This window comes from Tauraco erythrolophus, chromosome 11, assembly GCF_009769465.1.
Source record: "Tauraco erythrolophus isolate bTauEry1 chromosome 11, bTauEry1.pri, whole genome shotgun sequence".
NCBI classification, from domain to species: Eukaryota; Metazoa; Chordata; class Aves; order Musophagiformes; family Musophagidae; genus Tauraco; species Tauraco erythrolophus.
In genome coordinates this window covers 18,722,166-18,744,624 of record NC_141475.1, presented here as the reverse complement: position 1 = coordinate 18,744,624, position 22,459 = coordinate 18,722,166, and the positions used below count along the sequence as shown (strand labels likewise).

At 38.0% G+C, this 22,459-nt stretch overlaps 1 protein-coding gene across 1 annotated transcript in view; it reads right to left on the bottom strand.

Annotated features, from left to right (window-relative positions):
* The window catches only part of ARMC9 (armadillo repeat containing 9), a 67,111-nt gene that overhangs the window by 25,963 nt on the left and 18,689 nt on the right, over positions 1-22,459 (bottom strand). The window contains exons 10-18 of the mRNA XM_086618039.1: positions 17,617-17,652; positions 10,235-10,269; positions 8,928-9,039; positions 7,895-7,987; positions 6,666-6,756; positions 5,644-5,767; positions 3,547-3,686; positions 2,657-2,733; positions 596-670 (exon numbers count right to left, since the gene is read on the bottom strand). Of these exons, the coding sequence (XP_086474165.1) occupies positions 596-670; positions 2,657-2,733; positions 3,547-3,686; positions 5,644-5,767; positions 6,666-6,756; positions 7,895-7,987; positions 8,928-9,039; positions 10,235-10,269; positions 17,617-17,652 (783 nt within the window). The remainder of the gene's footprint in view (positions 1-595; positions 671-2,656; positions 2,734-3,546; positions 3,687-5,643; positions 5,768-6,665; positions 6,757-7,894; positions 7,988-8,927; positions 9,040-10,234; positions 10,270-17,616; positions 17,653-22,459) is intronic.

Below are 22,459 nucleotides of genomic sequence, written 5' to 3'. Positions count from 1 at the left end.
TCTCTAGGTTAATCCTTAAATAGAAAGATACACTGCTATCCGAGGCTTCCTCAAATCCATAAGTCAAAACACATTCATTACCATTAGACTAACTTTCACAGGAGATCAATTCCTAGTTCTGCTAAAACCTTCCTCCTGATGCCTTCCCCAGCTAACCATGTCTATACTGGGCAGAAACAAAAGCAGCAAGAGGAACTCATCCTCTTAGAGGCTATTCACTGGTGCAGGAAGAGTTAAATAAGGGGAAGAAGTAGCAAGTCATCTGAAAGCGTCTCCTGGACCACATCCACTTTATGAAATGCTAGGTGTACAATACTATTCTAAAATAGCACCTTTAATTTATAATTTAGATAGAATCCTTCACATTACTGCGGATCCTCTTCTGGGAAAAGACCGGCAAATATGGAAAAACTGTTTGAGACATACATTCATACCTTCCTGAATATCAAAGGTGGAGGCCTTCTCTGGATTCCCTTCTCAAATGCCATGGCTCCCACCTCATAACCCTGCTGCACGCTGCTCAACACGTACCTGCATGCATGCCATCTTTGGCATACACGTTGATCTTTGTGCTATGCAAAGCAGCACTTCTTACCATTGCTCTGGCTTCTTCTCGAACAGAAGGGATGGCAAGAATGCTGTACAGTGCTCCATTCACATATGGTTGTATCTAAAAGGAAGAAATAGTCATACCACTACGAAAAACTTTTACATTCACACCAGTTGACTATAAGCAAAATTTAAGAACAAAGGTGCAGAACAACTATGTTCAGAGAGTTTAAGCAGACTAGCCTGCACTTGCAAAAATTCCCACTTGGGAAGCAGTGAACTTTCAAGATGCAAATATAGTGTGACATGGTTGATCTAAATCAGTATTGCTGCATGCAGACTTCCCCCCATCCCTTCTGAAAATGTATTCTTGCAAATTGACCTAGCCCTAAAAAAAAAAACAAACCCAAAGAAAAACAAATCGAAAAAAAGGTTAGTTTCTGACAAACACTAGAGGCAGTACAAAAAATAGGACAAAGAGCAGGGACAAGACTGTGTCAGTATGAGCTCAAGAGAGGCTTCAAGCATTGTAGCCTTAGGCAGGATGATAAAAGCTGTAGCAGCTTCAAACGTCCTCTGACTCTGCTGTCTGTTACTCTCCCTCAGCAGAGGAAAAAAACAAACCAGCTAGCATGAAAGCTCTTTAGTATGGCTAGTGAAAGCCACCAGATCTGTCAAACTAGTTTCATCAGCACTTATGTGACCCCTTGAATAGGCCAGTTATTGTTGGAGCACTAAGATTTTCAGTCATCCTCTATCTATACCTTGGAAAAATGAATGAGTTAGGTTGGGAGCAAGGGAAGCAAGGAAAGATAAGTGACTTGACTGGGATTTACACAAAGATTCCACAGCTGCTCAGAAGACTCTCCCTGCACCCAAGAACATTGCCTTCTATCTTTGATTTTGATAACAAAACTTCTATGAGCTGAGCTGGTGTAAACTAGGTTGTAAGAATGCACCCTCTGAGAGAAATTTAAAGGCCATTCTAAGGCACAGACTCAACAGTATGACAGCATTTTCTAAATACTTCAGTATAGCGACTGCGGTGTTATTTTGTATTAATGTGTATTGTATTAACACTAATCATTCACAAAAACAAAGCTAGTGAAAGAGTACAATAAAGATATGCCAAGTTTCATCTTGATCAAAACATGACCTACATCCTCTCATGAATTCATAAAATACAGAGTAAACACTTGATTCAAATTTATTCTCTATTTTCAGTTAACTGATAAACAAAAAAAGCGATTATACAATCACTGTATCTAAACACAAGACACCAGATTTTACATTTCATTGCACCTTGCACAATCATCAAGGAATCAGTCTAAAATACCCTGGTAAAAATTCTGCCACCCTATGATTTCAACTTCATACAATATTTGCCTGCAATTTCTCCTGCCTTGAATTTTTACTCCATGGTTAAAGAAGTGACCCTCCACAGAGACAGCTGAAGCAATGCTTTATACAGCAGACAGCAGATATTAGGTAGAAATAACTAATAATTTTTACCATTTTCCTCTGAGGTAGTCTAATTTAGCATCTAAGATGCAAGCATGTCTGGAGACAGAAAAGAAATTTGACCCACAAAAGGGTTAAGTGGCAGGTTAAATGAAGTGGTAGATAAAAAGATATTAGGGTTTGAATGTCACAAGTGTACTGCTTTCTTATAATATTCCTCAAAACTACGACCAAATTTGCTTCTTTGCACCTGATGTTTTGCATAATGGCTTGCACCACACATTGTTCATCTAATGAACTAGCTGAGCTTGAGATGATTTGGTGTGAGATGACATTTAAACAGCATCAGAAACTGCAATCAAGAAGGCACATGGACTGCATAATAACTATGCATCTAAACAACTTACTTTCTTAGCTGCCAACATTTGTTAAAGGAAGACATAATCATGTCTAGAAAGACCAGTGCCCAACAAAAAAAAAAAAAAATTAATTATGAATTTTAGGAAAATTTCACACAGCCTAATTACATGAGGGCCTAACAAGGGAAACAAACTCAATTTACTTTTTTTCCATTTCTTTCTTGCTTTTTTAATCTTTGATTTTTCTTTTCACCTTTTCCTTAACCCAGAGTTTGCTGTACAAATACCTCATGATTCTCATGGCCAAGAAGATCAGAGAGAACTTTGAGCACATGGTTTGCGATCCTTGCACATGTTTTCTTCCCTGCAAAGAAAGAAAATATAAACATTATTGAAAAAAACATAACAGATCAGAGCAAGCTGCTTACTTCTTAAAATCAGTATTAAATATAATTTACACAGAGCAATACTGTTCCTTGTCCTGCCAAATGCTGCTCAGCATAAATGAACTGAAATCAGTGGAGTTACTCTGGATTTACACAGTTCTAATCTTGGACAGGATAAAACACAAAGGGATTTTTAAAAGTTTAACAAAGACATTAATTTGCTTAAGGCAAGCAGTTGATTTTTGACCCTTACTTTACTTTCCTTTTAAAAGGAAACTTACTTTAAGCTTCTTTTAAGTCTCTTGGACATAGACAGGACCTTATTTTCCTGGGGGGAATCTCTGTGCTGTAGAAGCAAAGTACGCAAGTTTTTCACTCCACAAGGTGAAGGTTAAGCTCCTTCCCATTACGGATCAAGTCAGTTCTGACTTTTTTATACAAACAAATCTCTTACACAAGTGAAAAGCGCCCTTTGAAAAGTAGGCCTGGAATGGAGGAATGGCAGTCCTCACATATGGGTATGAAAAAAGAAACAAACCTTAGAGAGTTCCATTGATTAACTGTTTTCTTAATTTTTTAGATTTTGGTCAAGCTAACCTCCATAGTTTGGGATTCTTAGGAAAGAGATCTGCTCAAAAGCATTGCTTACAACACTCAAATATCTCTGGTTATAGGAGTCCCTGCTACTAATTATAGTCTCTTGAAAGAATCCAGGTATAAGAGAAAAAAAGAATTCACAATCTTCCCTATCCATTTCTTGGAATAAGATTGCAATTCAAAATGTAAGACACCTGCACTCCGCAGACAAAGATTCATGAGCAAGGCAACAGAATACTCCAGCGTGTAATCAGACAGGCAATCTGTATCTGTTAGAACATCAACCAGCCAGAAAATGAGCCCATCTTTGATCATTGCTGACTGCAGTGCACGCCTAGGATTGAAAAACAAAAGGCCACAAAAATCAGACCACATCATAAACAGCTTTCAAATAGATTTATGGCTAATATAAGCACATTAAAACTCTACTTCAACTACCTGCTATACGCTAGCCTGTCAACAAAAAAACCCCTCAAACTTCCCATTTTGGTAGAATTAAACCGAGGACTTAACAAAGCCTGAAGAAATTGAAGATGTAGATTTCCACAGGGTTAGAGAACTAAAATGTTGTTGAATGGGTTGGTTTTTTTTGTGTTTTCTTTGATGTTTTTAAACCTGCAAACTGCTGAGGTAAGTTTCTTCATCATTTTCTAGGGCTTCTAACTCCAAAATTGCATTTTCAATTGTTTTAAAATTGGTAAAAAAAAAAAAGTTACACACAACATATCCATAAAACAAATAAATTTCTTCCTCTGCCATAGGTAGTCATAGCACTATAGCACTTTTGCACTGTTGATTTGACAAAAGAGATTTTTTGCTTAAATCTATTTGCTATCTTCTCTAGAGATTCTTAAATCATATATTCCTTTAACTCAACCTGCAGTTGCCCTATAAGAGTATACTGAATAAAGTGCCAGGTGGTCACCTGTGATATCCTACAACAGAAATTCCTCATTTTAGCTTTACAATACAAAAAAAAAGGTATATACTGGTAGAAAGCTCTTACTGAAGAGCACCATTTTTAATCATATAATTTCCAGTGTGCAGTGAGTCTAGATTACAGAGATCAAAGCAGGTATTTTCCTCATCTTAGTACTTGAGATTTGGGTTACTCCTGAAAGCTCCTACACTTTCTCAGTCCCGGATCTTGCAATAGGTCTATGGCATGGACTGAGCAAAACAAGTGAGCATCTGACCCTATATATATTTAAAAAAAAAAAAAGAAAAGAAAAGTCAGTCCTTCATGTCAAGTGCCTGGAACTAACCTTCTACAAGATTAACTGTTACTTTTTAGAACGTAAAAAACTTTCAAATTTTCAATAGCTTAGTTCCTAGGTCCCAAAATTCAAACTAACTTGTACTATTGACAACTGCTTTAATAGAAAAATCATTTTCTCTAAAGATTGGTTTACGATTTCAAGCAGTAGGGTATGAAAATTTATCCTCTTTCATTTCAAATACGTGTAAAGTATCATGTCAGGAAGCAGTCCAGAAATTTACCCAAAGCACATTTACATGTGCTCCATCCAGACAAGTTCGAAATGAGGCAAATCCAAAAGCAACCCTTACTCTTCAACAAGGCCAAACAAGCAAATAAAAAAACTCATCAACACTTGCAGTCTTAATTTAGAATAAACATGAATGAAAGTAACAAGATCTAAACACATCCATCTATGTCCTCACATTTAGTTAACAATTCAGGGCTTGATATTCCTCATGAGTACTGTGAAAACAGAGTTCCTAGATCATATTTATTTGATAAATGAGAGCAACATCATGCCCTTTATTGCTTTTGCTTGGTATTTCTTTTGTGGTGGGCCTTTGAGTCAGACTGCTAATGCAAAAGTAAGAAACAAGACCGTCCATGCATAGACAGCTCCAGGAAAGAGGATCAACAGGATGAGAATGAAATCCCTAAAAAATGTTTGCAGAGACGATAATGAAAACCTTACGCTTTGGAATGTAATGCAACTCTTTTTTTCTATGTAGGATCTTCAGAACTGTCTACATGAAGATTTTCACTTTGTTCAATTAAGGAATACCTATAAAAGCACACGAGGCTATAGCTGATGTACATTTACTTGAGTCTTGACAGCTGGTAGGAATTTAGGTTAATTCAGTTAGCAAAACTGAGTTCTCCTCCATCATAAATGACACTGCTTTCATCAGTCATCAAAGGTTCTGATGATTGTTATGGGAAAATCAAGTGCTCTTCTTTCCTCCCTGAACAGAGTCTAACTAGCCTGCATTTCCTCTCCTGCTGTCACCACTGCGTGCTGTGCTTTCATCACCTGAGGCTGAATTTCTGCAGAGCCCCCAGAACATTCTCCCATGTAAGGGAATCCTTGTCTTCAGCTTTCAGTCTCTCCTCCAGCATTCGCAGCAACGTTGGGTTCTGAGAAAGGTAGACACGACCTGGTGCAAAAAGCGATGAAAGAGCAGATGCTGAGATATCAGCTTATGACAGAAAAACTCCTCTCCTTGGAAAAGTAAGCAGGATTGACCTCAGTTTCTTCTTGACAAGTCACAATCTTGTGCCAAGACCCAAACAAACCTGCACAAACGAGTTGTCTAGCAGACCAATTGCACTCAATCCAGCCACATGGGGCATTGGAGGCCCCGGCTTGCTAAGTTAATACCAGACAGAATCCACTATGCCCCTTCAGTACATGTTTTCTGATCTATCACAGATCTGTACACTCTAGGAAAAGAACAGAGATGTTCAAAGAGCTCAGTGCCCTACTGCTATTGACTTGAAATAGGATTTCAGTTCCTAGCAATACATATCTCCTTAAGTTGCACCAAACCAAGGTCTAATTTGGGACATGTATGCTCCTGCAGATATATATAACAAAAAACTGCATATATTTACAACCAGTTAGCAGTGATGCACAAAGATGTATTCAAGGTGAGGTCCAGGAAGATGCAAGAGCAGCTGCACTAACTACTGTTGCACAACCTGGTAGCAGGTCTGCTTACAGACCTTTAATTAATGGAGATTTTTCTTCTTTTTTTCTTTTTAAGGCTCATGAAGAGACTGAAAGCTATATTACAGGCAGCACCTGGGTAAGTTCCCACATAGACCACAAATCATCAAAAGAAGTCATAAATGCTGAATATACAGTGTCAAAATGAAAACTTTCCAGATACTGAAGAACTGTTTTGAATGCATGTAACAAAGACAATGAATCCATAGAAAAAGGGTGCAAACAAGGCTCTAAATTTCCACATGCAGTGACATGCACTTGTGAAGTACCTATAAGCCAGCATTATATGAAAATGCTGTATTATTTTTTTGCAGTGAATCTCTTACCTTCTGCCAGTGAAGCAAAAGCATTGATGAGTCTTGCCATATACTGTCTGACTACCTCACTCTTAGAATGCAATAATTTGAGGACACTTCTCTGAAAAAGAAGGTATACGTTAATAAAAACTCACCAAAGGAGGAAAAAATAAAGTTAGTCTTCTATAATGTTTTAAAAGCTTCATTAAATTTTCACAGCAAACAAACTTTGAATGCATATGAATATCTTAAATAATGTCAATATGCTTTAAAATTTCCTGGCTTCTCTTTTTATTGGCAGAAGGCTGAGAGAGATTTGGAAAATGAACAAATAAGCAAATAACAGCTTCTCAGCTCAGCCTGTTAAAACACCATTAAGCTCCACGGTGTAGGGTGAGAATTATAATGAACCAATACAGTTATCAGTTAAAGCTGATATCTAAAATTAATATTTAGTCAGTGACAAAAAAAAAATCTTTTAATTTTGTTGACAGACTTTAATGCAGCAATGCTAACCTGAACAGGGATGGTTTTGTTTGACAAGTAAAAGTGTGGGAAAGCTCAGTAACTTACCAAGAACATCACACTGCAAATGAAACTATTTTAAATCTGGTTTATTTCAGGTATTACTTATACTACCTTTCCTCCTACAGAAATTTACAGGGAGAAAAACAGATAATTGATTTAATAATCCTTTAACTTTTCTAGTGGTACAGGTTACTGTTGCAAGGACAACACAACAAGCCACAACGTAACAAGTAAGCCCACACTTCAAACAACGGAGGAACTCAACTATGCACAAAATTCACTGTTACAAATGAAAAAAGTTGCACTTTTGTTAGCAATAGTGTTGAATCATCAGTGACTGAAGCAACTTTTCAAAATGAACATACCAGCAAATCCCTTTTCTAAAGAAAGGTAACAATTCATTCCAAATTCACAGAAATACTGTTGAATATGCTATTACAAGTGCATAATCAGATATTCCACAGAGGTATTGAGAGACATCAACCACCAGGAAAGGTGACAATCTTCCACTTGTCTACAAGAACTGCATCTACATTGAGAGCTTCTGTAATGCAAAGTTTTACCCGTCAACATTTAAACATTGGGATGCAGAAGTTAAATGTATTGCATGATTTCGGAACCACTACTTCCCCCTCTCCTTCCAGAGAGTGATAACATTTTTTAATCAGTACTTCACAGAAACAGATGAGTGGTATCACATAGAATTTGGAGGAAAACCATCTCCATCTGACCTGACAGTTGCTGTGGCAATCCAGGAGGTCATTACTGATGTAGGCTTGCAGGACAGTGTCTCTCTGTTCTCCAGGATATGATGTTGTCAAGCGCTAAAATAAGTAATAACATAAATAAACCAGTAAAATAAATGAAGGGTAAAGTGAATTTATGAACACTAAAGATTTTAAAGGTGCTGATACCCCATAGTTGAGAAACCTCTTGTCATGGGCAGAAGGAATCCTACCTCAGTGATCTACGGGAAAGAGATGAAGTGAACTGACCTGACCTCAGCTCAGCGATCCATTACAAAACTGTTACCTGGGAGCTGTCATCACTGTCCATAGAGGAAGGATACAGCATTACTTCCCATGAAGTTAAAAAGCCTCTCTAATAGCTACAGATGTGGTGCTTCTCTAAAGCACCTGAGACAGAGTACTGGGCTAGAAGAACCACTGGTCAGACCCAACGGATGTTTTTTTATGTGAAAATAGACATTGAAGCTCAATCAGAATTCCACTATTATCATCTTTAACGTCTGCCACTTTGAACCCATCAGCTTCCTTTTCAGCAGGAAAATGTAACTTCCTCTTGTCACTTTTAATTTTTCTGAAATTTCATCATATGATTTGAATCAACCAAAACATAGGCTCTTGTAGAATACCTGAATATAATGGAAAACTGGTGATTAGTCAGGTATTTTCTGGATACAGCAACATAAATCTAAAACAGGACAATATATGGAAAAAGGAACTGCCTAAAACACCACCACCACCACCAACTTCTTTGAAAACACATCAGAAATTACTTCCAATGAAGATCCCAGGAATTCCAATCTGGCTTTCCTCAGATGAGGAAGACACTGCTACAAATAGATATCTACTGCCTGGGCTTTCTTATCATCTCAAGAGCCCTAGCAAGCTTCACTGGAAAAGAGAGAAGTGGCCTACAACACTGAACTGATGACCAGAACTTGCCTGCAAGATGATTTTTGTTCTGGATCCCTCCAGAAGGGACCTATTTCTTTATTTCTACAGACGCCCTCTCCCTTACCCAGCGCAGAGCCTGCAGTAAGAAGGCCTTGAGACGATCATTCCCTGCAATCAAATCTTTCTTCAGCTTCTCATAATCCAAAGAGGGCAACAATGGCACATCCTGCATCTTCCTACAATGCAAACGGGAAAAACATTAATCAAAACTCTCCTTACTCAGTGCAGCTGATGTTACTGAGGTGCAAAGAGCCAAAACAGGAAGTCTGCTTCAGGAAATGAGCTTCCACATTTTTACACCTTTGTTACTTTTGTTACCATGTCCATGTTAGAACAACAGATTTTTAATCTTGGACTTACTTTTTCTCTACACGGACAGCTCATTTACCATCCTAACTTGCAGACACTAAACTCTGACAACAAGCCAACTGATGACCTGAGCTTTTTAGTGGCACAAAACAGTACAACAACATCCCTCTGCCCTTTGTGGACCATGAGGGCGTGAGGGCAGCAGGTTGCGGGCTCAGCACATGGTTATAAACAGACACTGTAACAAGCTGCAGCTTCAGTTTCACCTCTAAGCCCTCACACACAGAGAACTGTGTTCTCCAAGGCGAAGGTGGCAGGCTGCATGGAGTTTTACAGGCTAGACTATGCCAGTTTAACATAAAACTTAATAACAGGACAACTTTCCATGCCTCAGTACTCTTGCCATTTTGAGTTTCGATACTGCAATAGAAGTTTCACTTAACAAAATTGCTTCCAGTCAATGCTTTAATTTTAATATTTAAATATATTCCACTAAACAATTTTTACTCCTATCTCCTATCCTACCACTTTTCAAAACAAATTTGATGTTACACATAAATTATCCCTTTAATTATCTTGTAACCAGAAGGATCAAAACAGTGTCTCAAAAATTTAATAAAACCTTCGCCTTAGATATAACATATCTATTCGATCTTAGAAGCTGAAATGCATTAAGTCAGTCACAAAAACATTAAGCTTGAAGCACCCAAAAATCCATGTTACCGATTCTCTCTTTTCCTGGATTTGTGAGAAGCAAACCAATTACAACAACAGTACTGTACTGTGTGGAAACAGTAAGGAAAATACAGCAACCAACACACAGGCGTGGAGTGGCAGATTTGCTGGATTAGCAACATCCGGCTGAAGTTAGGATGTAACTGAACCTGCCCAACAGAAGAATACAGATCATACAATATTTACGTACAACGCTCACTGAGATCAGAGGAAGCACACAGAGGACAAGTGATTCCCATTGGCAGACAACTGGCAGTGCTCTCGAGTTTACTAACCCCTCCTCCTCCTCTCTACTGAAATAAATGAAACTCAGCAATAAATACTTACGCAGGGGCTAAAGATGCTCTTAACATTGTGGAAGCCTGGATCAGAAATAGAAATAAAAAAAGAAATCACATCAGATTAGTCCAAATTTCACACCAACCATGCTACTAGTGAGGTGCACAGCGAATTCTGTCACCGAGGTTCTGCAGTTCTTTACTTATAAAACCTATGTTACAAAACAGACACACAGCTAAAGAAAGAAGGACTTCAGTGTTTATCACTGTTTTCCCTTTAAGTGTTTCACAGGTAAAAACCTCTTTTATTACGATCTGGCCACGTCATCTTCACTGTCATACTCCAAAAATTAACTACACTTGAAGTATTTAAAAAAAAAAAAAAAAAGGAAAAAAGTGAATAGAAACTACCAACCAAATTCCACTGAGGAAGATTAAAAACTTCCTAAACAAATTTATTGAGTTCAAAAATATTCATACCTTAAAGTTGCAATAATATTTCACTGGAGATCTAGCATCTATTACTGCATCCAAATTTGCTATAATTCTTTGTTTTGATACTAATGTCATCAAAGTGCCTGTTGCTACTCACATATACCCCTATATGTCACTATTGATATGTAAAGAAAAGACACTGTATTCTAGTATGGATAAAACCAATATGGAACAGCATGCCATTTCTCAGTGGTTCTGCCTAGAGTAAATTCAATTTAAGCCTGGATATTTCCTCTCTGATGCATCGTGACACAGAGCACATGCAGGCACCGCTGCTCAACAAGTCAAAACTTCAAAGTATCAACACCATATAAAAGTTCAGTATAAATGTTGTCTGCTTCAGTAAATATTTTCTGCTAGAGCTAATTGTAGGTGAGTCAAGAAGCAGCAATTCTGGCACAAGAGTGCTTCATATGATGCATTCTGATGTCAACTACATGCCATATTCGCAGAATATTCAGGGTCATCTCTTTGTTTTTATCTCCCTACTCACCTTCTAAAAAATTTCTTATTACCATTTATGCCTTTAAAACCAGTCGCCTTTTCTAAACTAGCCTCTTTCAATGGGAGCTATATAATCAATGTCTATTGTCAGATTTAAAACTGAGGGATTTAGGAGACAAAAAGCATGAAATACCATAGAGAATACTGAATTACACCAGCTGACATATTCCTGAACACATTACCTCATGGGTATCCTTTGTAATACAAGGAACTGCTCTCTTAGATGCGAAATAAGCTTATACACCCACTGGAAAGCATTTTATATTATGTCTAAGTCAATGAATGACTTGTACACAATAGACAATTAACAGGTCACACACTTTAAAATTAACCTGTCTTGACAGGTCTCAAATCATAGTTTATTTTACACAATAGAAAATCTTTCAAAGTATCACATCTACTTAAACTATTTTCCTCTCATTTATTTGTATTCTATTTCCATAGTGTTTTTGATAAATATCAGAAGTTAACTTTTGTTTAAATAAAACTGTTTTCCCAGTCAAAACCTATCAACTTGGACCTGAGTGCCCAATGAAATCACAAATCATTTTCGTTGCCTTCCTCAGCACCCTTCCCCATTAAAGGGAATGGGGAAGAAAGTGACTGTGGCAAGTTAACGCAACAAAAATGACAGAACCCTTGAAGATGAAAAGGTGAGACAAAGAGCAGTGAGAAAATAAATCCAGGAGGTCACTAAGAGTAAACAGATGTATATAAAAGCTCTCTGCTTCTCAGCAAAGCTTCTTTTACCCACCACTTCTTTGCTGCCTTAGAAAGAAAAACATGTGCTCCAACTAAAATCTAACTAAAGGATATATAATTGGTAAGGATCACCCTTCCACAAAAATAAAACTTTTTTGCAAGTGTAAGATTTTGCAAGCTTTTATAAATTTAAAACTACAGAAACTTCAACTGGAAAAACATTCGGATTTTTTAAAAAATTGAGCAGATCAAGCAGGACAAAGTCCTATTAATTCCCAAATTACTTTTTAAGCCAGCAGATGGAGCACAGCAAAGCATTTAGTATGGTTTGGCTCTGTAGTCTACCTACATCAAAAAGGCAACACACAGCAAGGCAGACCCTATTCTGGAGGGCAAGATCACCGAGATGGAAAGTCTCCTTGTCCAGCACTCACTTTTCTGATCAGACCCAAGTTTATCAGTCTAGAACCTGCACAGGAGGCACTCTGACTTTTGGTGTTCCTAGGAAAGCAATAAGGATACAGGTCATATTATGTCAGGTTCAAGGAGGCAAAATAGAAATGGAAGAAGTTTTTCAGGGCTAGCTTCTCCTTCTCTGCACCATCGTTTCTGAATTTGACTGACTATGGTCAGCACCACGGATAAGCAGAAAGAACGCAACTGTCTTACAGGCAGAGATTTCCTTTCTCCATCTACCTGATCATGACTAGTCATAAGTAACTAATCTGTACCCGTCCAGTACAGCACACTGGAGTAAGGCATTGGCTTGGGTCTCAGGACATACACTGCTAGTCTTGATTAAGCTACTGATTGCAGGCAGAATTTAAACATGCCATTTCATATCTCTGGGCCCCAATTTTTCCCATTTGGAAAGCAGATACAGGCATCAATCTCTTGAATAAGCTGTTTTTTGAGATTACCAATGAACAGCAATGTGCAAGAGTTAAAAATTATTATTTTACAATTAAACAGTCAAAAGGTCATGGCACAACCACCATAAATAGAAAACTAACAGATTTAGTGTTTGATTATGACAGAATAATTCTGCAAAATAAGTTAACAGCAGCTTATACAGTATAATAACAACTCTGGTAGAAGTATTTTCCTGTTTTGGCATTTATTTAGGCCTCTATTTTCAGTAATTTTATGAGAACAAGGACTGCAGTAAAACATTGCTAGAGAATTATATTTCTTCACTGGGCGTTTTTTGGCAGTTACACAACTCAGCAGATCTCCTGTGGCTTGCAGGGTCACAATTTTAGGGTCTGCACTCCTTGGGGTTCAGAGGCTGAGGCACCCTGTGAAGCACACAGCGTGCCGAGGGACAGCATTGCTCGCTCTCCATCTATTGCTAGATGGGTCTGAAGAGACATTCAGCCAGTTTAATTTTCAAACAAGTGATTCAAATACAGTACCGCTGAGTGCTGATCAAGCACTTTAACATCCAGGTTACCCTCCTGCCATAGACTCTCAACTCTTCATCTTTTTATCCTCATTTTTAAAGAGGAAAGACCTGCGGCACCCCAGACGCTCAGAGCCCCACTACCCTGCCGATCTTTCTCCTCCTCATATGGTGGCTTCTTCAGCTGTCGCTCCCAGACCACTGCCAGTCTGGCTGGCACCACCTCTGCACCCATTCCTCAGCAGCTTTCCCGGCATCCTGCGGCAGCACCAGTGTCAAGAGGTGCCTGTCCCAGCACAGAGCTCGAGCAGATACCCTCGAGAGGCCATAACAGTTTGTACCAAGCCCCACGCCTCATCTTTAATGCCGGAAGATTTGACCAGTTGGAAGCAGTAGTATCAGCAAAAGGAAGCACTGGGTTATGGACTCAGGTGGAAATTAAGCCTGGGGAATAAGACCCATACTCTGCTGAAAACTTCATGGCTTCCTTCACAGTAACATTTCTAATTAAAAGACTGAAACACAGACTCATCCTGACATTTAACTCAGTTTCATACTCGTATTCCTTAAGCAAAGTGCTCTTCTCCACCTCACAAAGCGTCTTGCCGCACGCAAGCAGGGAGGGGTAAATGCGCACTAGAAATGCCCTCACAGGCACCCCACCAAAGCAAACACACTTTGGTCTCAGCACCTCCTTTTGCATTTCATTAGGTAGTATTTGTTTGTTTGTTTCTGTTTCTCCTCTTCGGTACAGGTCTGAGATGTCCCAGTCTCAGGATATTTACCCAGTTAAACATCTTTACATAACCTAACCCTAAAAAGTTCTGTTAAGCTCTAGTTCTTGACTTGCACATTAGCTTTAACAAAGGGAAAACCACGCCTCAAATACAGCTGGGCCCTACAAATCAGCTCTTGGGCTTACTTACATCAGTACATTTACTTCATTTAGAACATATAATCTAGCCAATGGAAAAAGGTTATTGTCTTCATCATTATCTCTGTACACAGCAGATCCCATGCCAAGCTTCCACATCCATTACTTCTGGCAGGACTGCCAGCTGAACCAGCCTTCACCCCTTTCAACACATTGCTACCACGGAAAGCAAAAGCAAGAGATTGTTGGGAACAAAAACCTGCCCTACCACCAAATTAGTAACAAAACTCTTAAGTTCTTTGCAAAACTTTAGCCATATGCTTTTAAAAATGGACTTCTATGTTGCAGATACACATGAAAACATGAAGCCTTTTAAAATTATTTTTCGGAACGAAGGGATAGATTTAATTGAGGAAAAGGTTAATATTGAAGTTTGGAAGCAGGCAAAACGGAGCCCACTTTGGCCTCCTTTTTTTTTTTTTTATCCTTACAGATCCATTCTTCTCTTTCCTGGTATCCATTCTCAAATCTAAATGCTGAACTCTGACATCTTCTTGTTTCTGTGGCAATAGTACAAAAACATCAACTGTACTATGGTTTTGAGAATGAGAGTATTTGGATACTAGAAAGTTGGGACTTAATTATAACAGTTGCTTTTAAATAATTAGACAAGAGAAAGTAAAATCATCAGCACTGTGCATTCATAGTCTTCACAGCACTCTATAGAAAGTAAATTCTCAGTATTCTTCTAAGTTTAGCAGAAACATTACAATCTTAGTCTCCAGGTGATGAATCCAAGGCCACAGACTGAAAGGCAAACAGAGTCAAAGGCACTGCTGACATGTAACTTCCTCATTACATATCCATCATGTCAACCACCAGATGATGACTCAATCAGCTAAATTTACATAGCTCCTCTTCACTACCAGTTTTCTTAGATTAAAAAGCATTTATTTCTTCAGCATTTTCTCCCAAGCCCTTTCCCCAATCTTACCTTTCCTGGAACAGGTTAAATATTAATTCAAGCTTTTGAGTAACAGTATTCCTTAAATTGCCAGTCAATGAAAAGACCGTGAAGAACATGGGGCACACATGACTCATCTGCAATATACAACTCCCAGCATTCTTGGCTTTAATCTTCAACAAAATACTTCTCATGCAAGATCTATCTTGAGACAGCACCGTTTGTCATAATTGAAACACATGCAGAAACTAGGTGTCTTAAGGAAAGGAAAAGAAACAAGCACAGGAAAACAACAGCCCAAGCACAGCTCATTCTGGTAGGATCATGGGGGATGACCTATGTTTGTGTTGGTTCTTGCCAAAGCCAAACCAGGTACCATATTAAGTCAAGTAATTCTGTCATGACACAGATTAGCCACAGATGGCAGCCCTTAATTTTTGAACGAAGCGAGGCATGAATACGAACAGCATGGAATAAAACAAAGTTCAAAGGGGAAAAAAAAATAAATCAATATTTATAAAAGAAAACAGATGCATTTCATGTGCAAGCCAAAACCACAACTGGTTTTATCAAATACTGTAGTCCTGAATTCAAACCAATCCCACTTTGCTATTTGATGTATATATTCATAATATGCTGAAGGCTGAAGCTGAAAGCCAGATTCTGTCCTCAGTCACCACTCTGAAAATGTGCTGTAAGAATTCAGGGCAAATTCAATGCAGATTCAGAATTAATAATCAAAGATATGTGATGAATATGTGAAGAGTAAAACCAAAGTTTGAGCAAATTTTTACATCTTATTAGAACTCACAAACTTATGTCGAGCTAATTTGTTATATGCTAATGACAAGATGACTGCTACATGCAGCTTTTGATGGGTTAGACCCTGAGCTTGTGTAACTTGGCAGGTCTACTGGGGCTATGCAAATGTATTTCATAAGAAGATCTGCAAATGTTTTTAATTATTTTTTTTCTTACTTATACTAGAGATATGCTGTTATGAAAACTTCCCACTTGGGATATAAAACAGGTTCTCTAAGACATCTGAAGTGTACATAAAAAAAAAATAAATCGCACTGTAATACCATATGATAATGCAATGACAAGACAAAATGTCAGAAAAAGTATAAAATACTATATATAACAGTGTGGGAAGGCTGAAAGCTACCTCAAAAGTAGAGTCAGATAGCTTTACAAAGATTTTATAAACAACTTTCTGTTGTAAGTTATTACATTCTGCATTGTATAAAGTTACATTTAACTAAGGCTACCTATATAAGGGCAAAACTTTTCTTTAGCAAAGATTATTTAATTCATAATTTCTCATCTGTAATTGACTTTTCTCAGTCTCACAAGAGGGAACAAAAGGCTAAATGTCAAGCAAAAGGTGTGCATTATGATCATCCACATCATCAACAGGAACAGGCTGATTGATATACCTGATCTTATAACACAGGTAAATGTGGATAGTATTCTCTACATCAAGGTAAAGAGAAGCATGTAAGGAATAGTTCGTTGTACTCAATAATTCTATGATGATTTCTCAAAACAAAATGTTGTTTTGAGCAGGAAGTTGAGTGTCCACAGGGGTTTCCATAATTCCAGGTGACAAATACATTAAAAAAAAAAGTACATTTTTTCTTGAAATGTGAAATCTTGTTTTACCCAAAGAAAGCTATAAAAATACAAATATGGATTATTTTAAAGTAGAATACTGACTGACATTTTTCAGAATTGGTGTCAACCACTTTTATGATTTGATTACAGACTGAGTTACTTAGAGGAAGACTCATTTCCTCTCTTTGCAAAGAATGCACTGACTATGGGCAAAATTAGATACTTATGATGCACTTGTAATACTGCCAGAATACAAACTTCCATCTGGGTTGCAGAAGTCACAGGCAGTACACAGAATGCTGTTTTGCTTTTTCAGTTTTAAATTAAAGAGGATCCATTTTATTGTATGAAACAATTTGATAATCTTTACTACAGAACGAAAGATTCACTTCAGAAATTAAAAATACGTAAAATATGATGCACCTCTGAAGAGTACAACTCAATTTGCTGTATTATCTTAAGTTATAATGTTTATCTGCTTACTCAAAGGTGTTGTGGGATCAGGTGGTGTTGGCACACTTCAGAGACATCGTGTGCTACATACATTGATGTTCACGAGGAAGAAACAACTGCTTTCCACACATTATAAAGAAGTTGTGGTTCAAGTAGAAGTTGTGGACAAAGCTGTTCTTCTGTTGACATGCTGCATTATGAGTATTACAAAGCCATAACGTTACTCAGAACTTCTATTCTGTTCTCCATGCAGAAACCCCAAGCCTTGAACACTTCTTGGCTCTTTATAAACCATACGGTTAGTGTCATGACAAGTTAAAATGCACGGAAAATTGTTACGCATTGTGAAGTGAAGAGAAATACAGACGGTGACAGACTGCAGCAGGCAATGTGAAAGGATATAAAGATATAGACACTTACATATCCGTCATCACAAGGGCTCATAGAGTAATATCCCTTTATGGGCAAACAGGCACACATTAAAATAAAGAAGATTAAAAAAAAGAAGTTAACAGAAATCAGTCACAGAGGAATGCACAGTTCTAAAAAAACAACAAATCAAAATTAGCTAAAAATTAACAGACTATTAGCTTTGAAAAGTATAAGCACCTTTTCCCAATCCACGTACTTGTATGTTTTAGGACTGAAATCAGTGTGTCTCTCTTGTGATATATTTACATTACCAGTTCTCCTTTCAACACCTGGCAAACACAGCTAGCTTGCATATTATTCCATTATATCTGTCAGTTAGAATAGCTACGTACCAAACATTGACACATTCACGTGAATATATAACTTCTATTGTTCACTACACTGAAGCAGCTAAGACAGAGATGAACGTGGTATCCATCAGAAGACCTCAGCTTCTGAGAAACCAGCTGTCAGTATTCTCCATACTTGCTTTGGTTGGACTTTCTCACCAGCACATAATGAAAGCTTAGAGAGACAATTTAAGGTGTTTCAGCAATGTTATCAATTCCTCATCCCAAAAGGCTCCAAGGATAAATTAAGAAAAAAATCTCTGGAAGGAAACCTAAGATTTAGTTACTAAAATAAAAAACGGTGATAATTCATGGTTTGAGTAGTTTAGTACAAAATATGCCATGTTCTCTTTAATTAGACTAAAATATTTAGCTTAGAACAGCTTTGTATCTAAAAAGAACAGTCTTAATTCAAAATAAAAGTACACAGTTCAACACAATGAAATAAGGCCAACAGTAATTATTCTGCTTCCAGTCTTTTTGTGTAAACCCGCCAATACTTACTTTAGAGGACACATTTGTGCAGATGAATAAGCACATAAACATTGTATTTAGCAGGTTCCTCTTTAACAGACATATATAGCCTTATACAGAAGGTATAAGAAAGTTGTCACTCTTCACTGTGAGCAGAAAATAAAGCTCTTTCTATTCTTTAACAAATTCTAAATGTCTGACATTATTCTTTTTATTACCATCACATTCAGAATCCCCGGATGTGATTGAGTATTTTAACTTTCATGGTGCTATACACACACACAGACACAGACAGTTCCTGGTGAAGACAGTTTAGAATTAAATTTAAGACAAAGAACAACATCGATAGAAACCAACAAATGAGTGAAAGAAACCAGGAGGTAACCTGTACCATGATGAGAGGACTTTTCAACATATGCATGGCCGGAGCCAGTGAAAATGTATGTAGGCATCAAGACAAAGATGACATTAAAGGAAAGTTTTAACAGTAGAAGAAACCACAAAAGGTTGGATCAGATGACCTCTCAAGGTCCCTTTCAACCTGGACTATCCTATGATTTGACAACAATAACAGGAAACCCCCTGTGGAAAACCCTACCAATAGCAACACCTTATCTTTAGAGGTGAGAAATTTATGCAAACAAAAAAACCTACCCAAGTTGCTGCAGGTAGCTGTATCACCTGCAGCAACATGTGAAAAAGGCCTTGTATACCTTATCAGCAGAAAAAAACCCACTTCTTTTTGCTTACATAAAGACGTACGTTTGTTTCTTCTTTACCTTATATAAGTGGTAACTAATAAGAAACATCCTATGGACAGAGGTGGAGAAAACTGATATATTTCGTCCTAAGTAAAGCTTGCTTAGGGTAGATAATGTTTCCTGTAATGTGTGTATTATTTTTAAATGAAAGAGCAAACATCCACATAATGCCTGATGAATCCACTCTGAATGGTTCAGAGTAATAAAAAACCACAACAAATAACTTCTGTTACTCTGTCTCCTCGGTTTCAGGTGGTCTCAAGGTGCAGAAAACTCTTTCACAGGTAAGAAACAGAATATCTGTCACCAACTATTACAGCTTGATGGCATGTTCACATTTGCAGTAAAAAGTGTGTTTGAGGAAAAAAGTGCAGACCAATAAATTAAAAAATTGCTCCTTGTTTACGGTTTGTAAATGACAACTTAACTTTACAGAAGAGTTGGTGCTTTTGTCCAGTGACAGAACTAAAAAAATAATTTTTCCACAGCTTCAAGAGTTGTGCCAAAACAGACCTAAAACTTGCAAGGGATATTAATTCAAGTAATTGCAGCTACAGGTAAATATACTGAGACTTAATAGCAGTAAAAACGTAATGGGCATTTATTCTATTCCATGACACAGGAGCAATATGTGCAAACAACTATACAGCTTTCTAGTCACAGAGAGGTTCTCCACTGGTTAACACACATCTTGACTATTGATAGAGACTGTGCATCTGAAGAAGCAGTTCCTGTTTTCCCTTTAATTCAAAGTTTAGAGAACCTTATTACATTATCCCTAATCCAAGGAATTCCAGGAAGGTGTACAGCTTACTGGAATCAGAAAATCTATTCATGGGTTTAAGACCTGAGCCTATGCTTAAGAGCTACTTCTGATGGAGAATTAATGTAAAACCCTTCAGTGATAACGAGCCAGAATCCTCTTGGCTTCATGATGTGTATTAAACAGAAAACTGCAGGCATCAGAAAACTACAACCCAAGCTTCTCACCCATCCAACAAAACACTATTAGAAAGACAAAAAACAAAAAAAAACCTTAAGATATCTCAAAAGTATTAATGATATAAGGGACCATGATAGATCACTGTATTTAAAACTACTCTTTTCAAACTTACCACTACCCACACCAGCTCCCTGTCCAAATGAACATTAGAAAGTCAGGAATCTGATTAAATCTTCAAATGAATGTTTTCTCAACTTGCCAGACCTGGTTCTCTGACCTCCTATTCTTAGATCCAGACCTTTTGCTTGGGTTTCTTATCTCCCAATTCAGGAGCACAAATGTCAAATACAATGATAGAAGATGGCTATAACATTCAGCTGCAGCTAGAAAAAAGCCTTATGGTAAAACAGGGCTTTAGAGAAGCTTTGGAAACATCTCCTAGCTGTAACACAGTAGTGTGGCCTCTCTCGGCAGATGTATCCTGTTAATGAACTGCAGTTCAGGCTCACAAGCTGACCTAGGAGGTCACAGAGCTGGCAAGAGGCATGAAGTTGCTCTGTGAAAGAAGGAGACTCGAGCCAGCTTACCGGAGAGCACGAAGCAACAGCTAACACCAGAAGCCCTTCCTAAGTAAGATTTTGTGGGTATGATTACACTGGGAAAGTCTTTTGGTTAAAGAGACGTCAGTGCCTCAGGTCTCAAAGCCAGTTTGGTAAGAAAGACTCGTTTTGGAATTTGTCTTCCTGATATTAATTTCTTCTAGTGTGAAAGAACAGGCCTTCAGCCATGGAGACGGGGGGCAAACCAGGAAGCTGATATTTATACAATAATAGCACACATTAGTAAGCGATACAGGCCACCTTTATTGTAATTTCAAAGCCTGAGACCTCAAGGCTTTATACTACACAATACTACTTTCCTGACATTAAAAATTGAGCACAGAGTACAATGCGCTGGGAACAAAATCAAGTTTGCAGACAAATAATGCTACCAAGGACGTAATTCAAGGCATGCTCTTTAATTTCCTTCGGCAATACTTCATTTTGGTTACAGCACTGGTATAGCCCTCCTTCACGGTATAACTTCAAACTACCAGTGTAGGGCTCAAGTACACACCTCAGATGATGATGCAGCTTCAGCATTTTCTGCTCTCAGAACCTGCTCCCAAACCTGGATTGTCCCAAGTTGTGCCAGTATAGCTGACTATGAACTCAAGCATCTTCCCTTTCCAAACTGCATAAGGCACATCCATTCATCCCCTAAGTAAAAGTGGCAGAAATTTAAGGCTGCATGTCGGTACAACAAAAAAATAATTTCCTTGCTGACAATTTTTTCTGCTCATCTATTTAGAGACACTGATCCGCCAAAACAAATTTATTTAAGGGTCTGGTGACATCGGACACCTGACATCAGTGTTGTCGGTGAGATAGGGTCAAATCCTGAATGCTGAAGGTGAAGTGGGGGAAAAAAGCTAACAACTGAGCCACTTTATTTAATGCCTGCCAAAACTCTTTAGACATTGACTATTTTTTTTTAAACCTCTCACTTATCTTGCCAACACAGCAACCTAACAGTAAGGATAAGCCAAGGAGCTGCACCTCTGCTAGCCCCTTCTCTCTGTAGTTACACAAGTGACTGCTCCTTACAGCAGAAGGAGTTTTGTGAAATGGAGTAGCTGGAAAGACCACACTCTACCATCTCTCATTAGCTATGAGCAAAAAGCGAAGGGACGTTCCAACACAAATCCCACACAGATGCTGCAAACTCATGCTGCTACGTAGCCTGGGTCACGATGCCTCCAGATTTATTCCAAAACTTATGCAAAAACCTGAAACCACTTAAGGATAGAACAGTAACATCTAAGTGTGTAACAATGAGGTGTTTGGAATCCCTGAAGAAAAAGTAATGTATGCATTAGTGGCCTAGTGGCAAACACTCAGAATTTGTTTTTTAGTCCACCTCATCTGGCTTCCTGGATCAAAAGAGCCAGGGAGTAGTCAGAAGTATTTTGGTATGATGAGGAAGGAGTCTCCTTTTTCTTCTCAGGAGATGAGCTACATATATTTTCTCTTCTTATACTTATTTGTGTTTCTACATGTTTGCTGTTCATGTATAAAACCAGAACCTTCTAGAGGGGAATAACCAAGAAAATATGATCAACCAAGTGTGGACAAAAGGATAAGATGAGGAAACTTGGTTACGATGCAGTGAAGATCTACAAGTGAAGATCATGATTAGCCCTCCAAAACTTGGCTAATGCCTCAGACTGCCCGAGTGTGTGGGTCTGCTTATAGAAACAACATTAGATTTCAACCGTAGTAGCT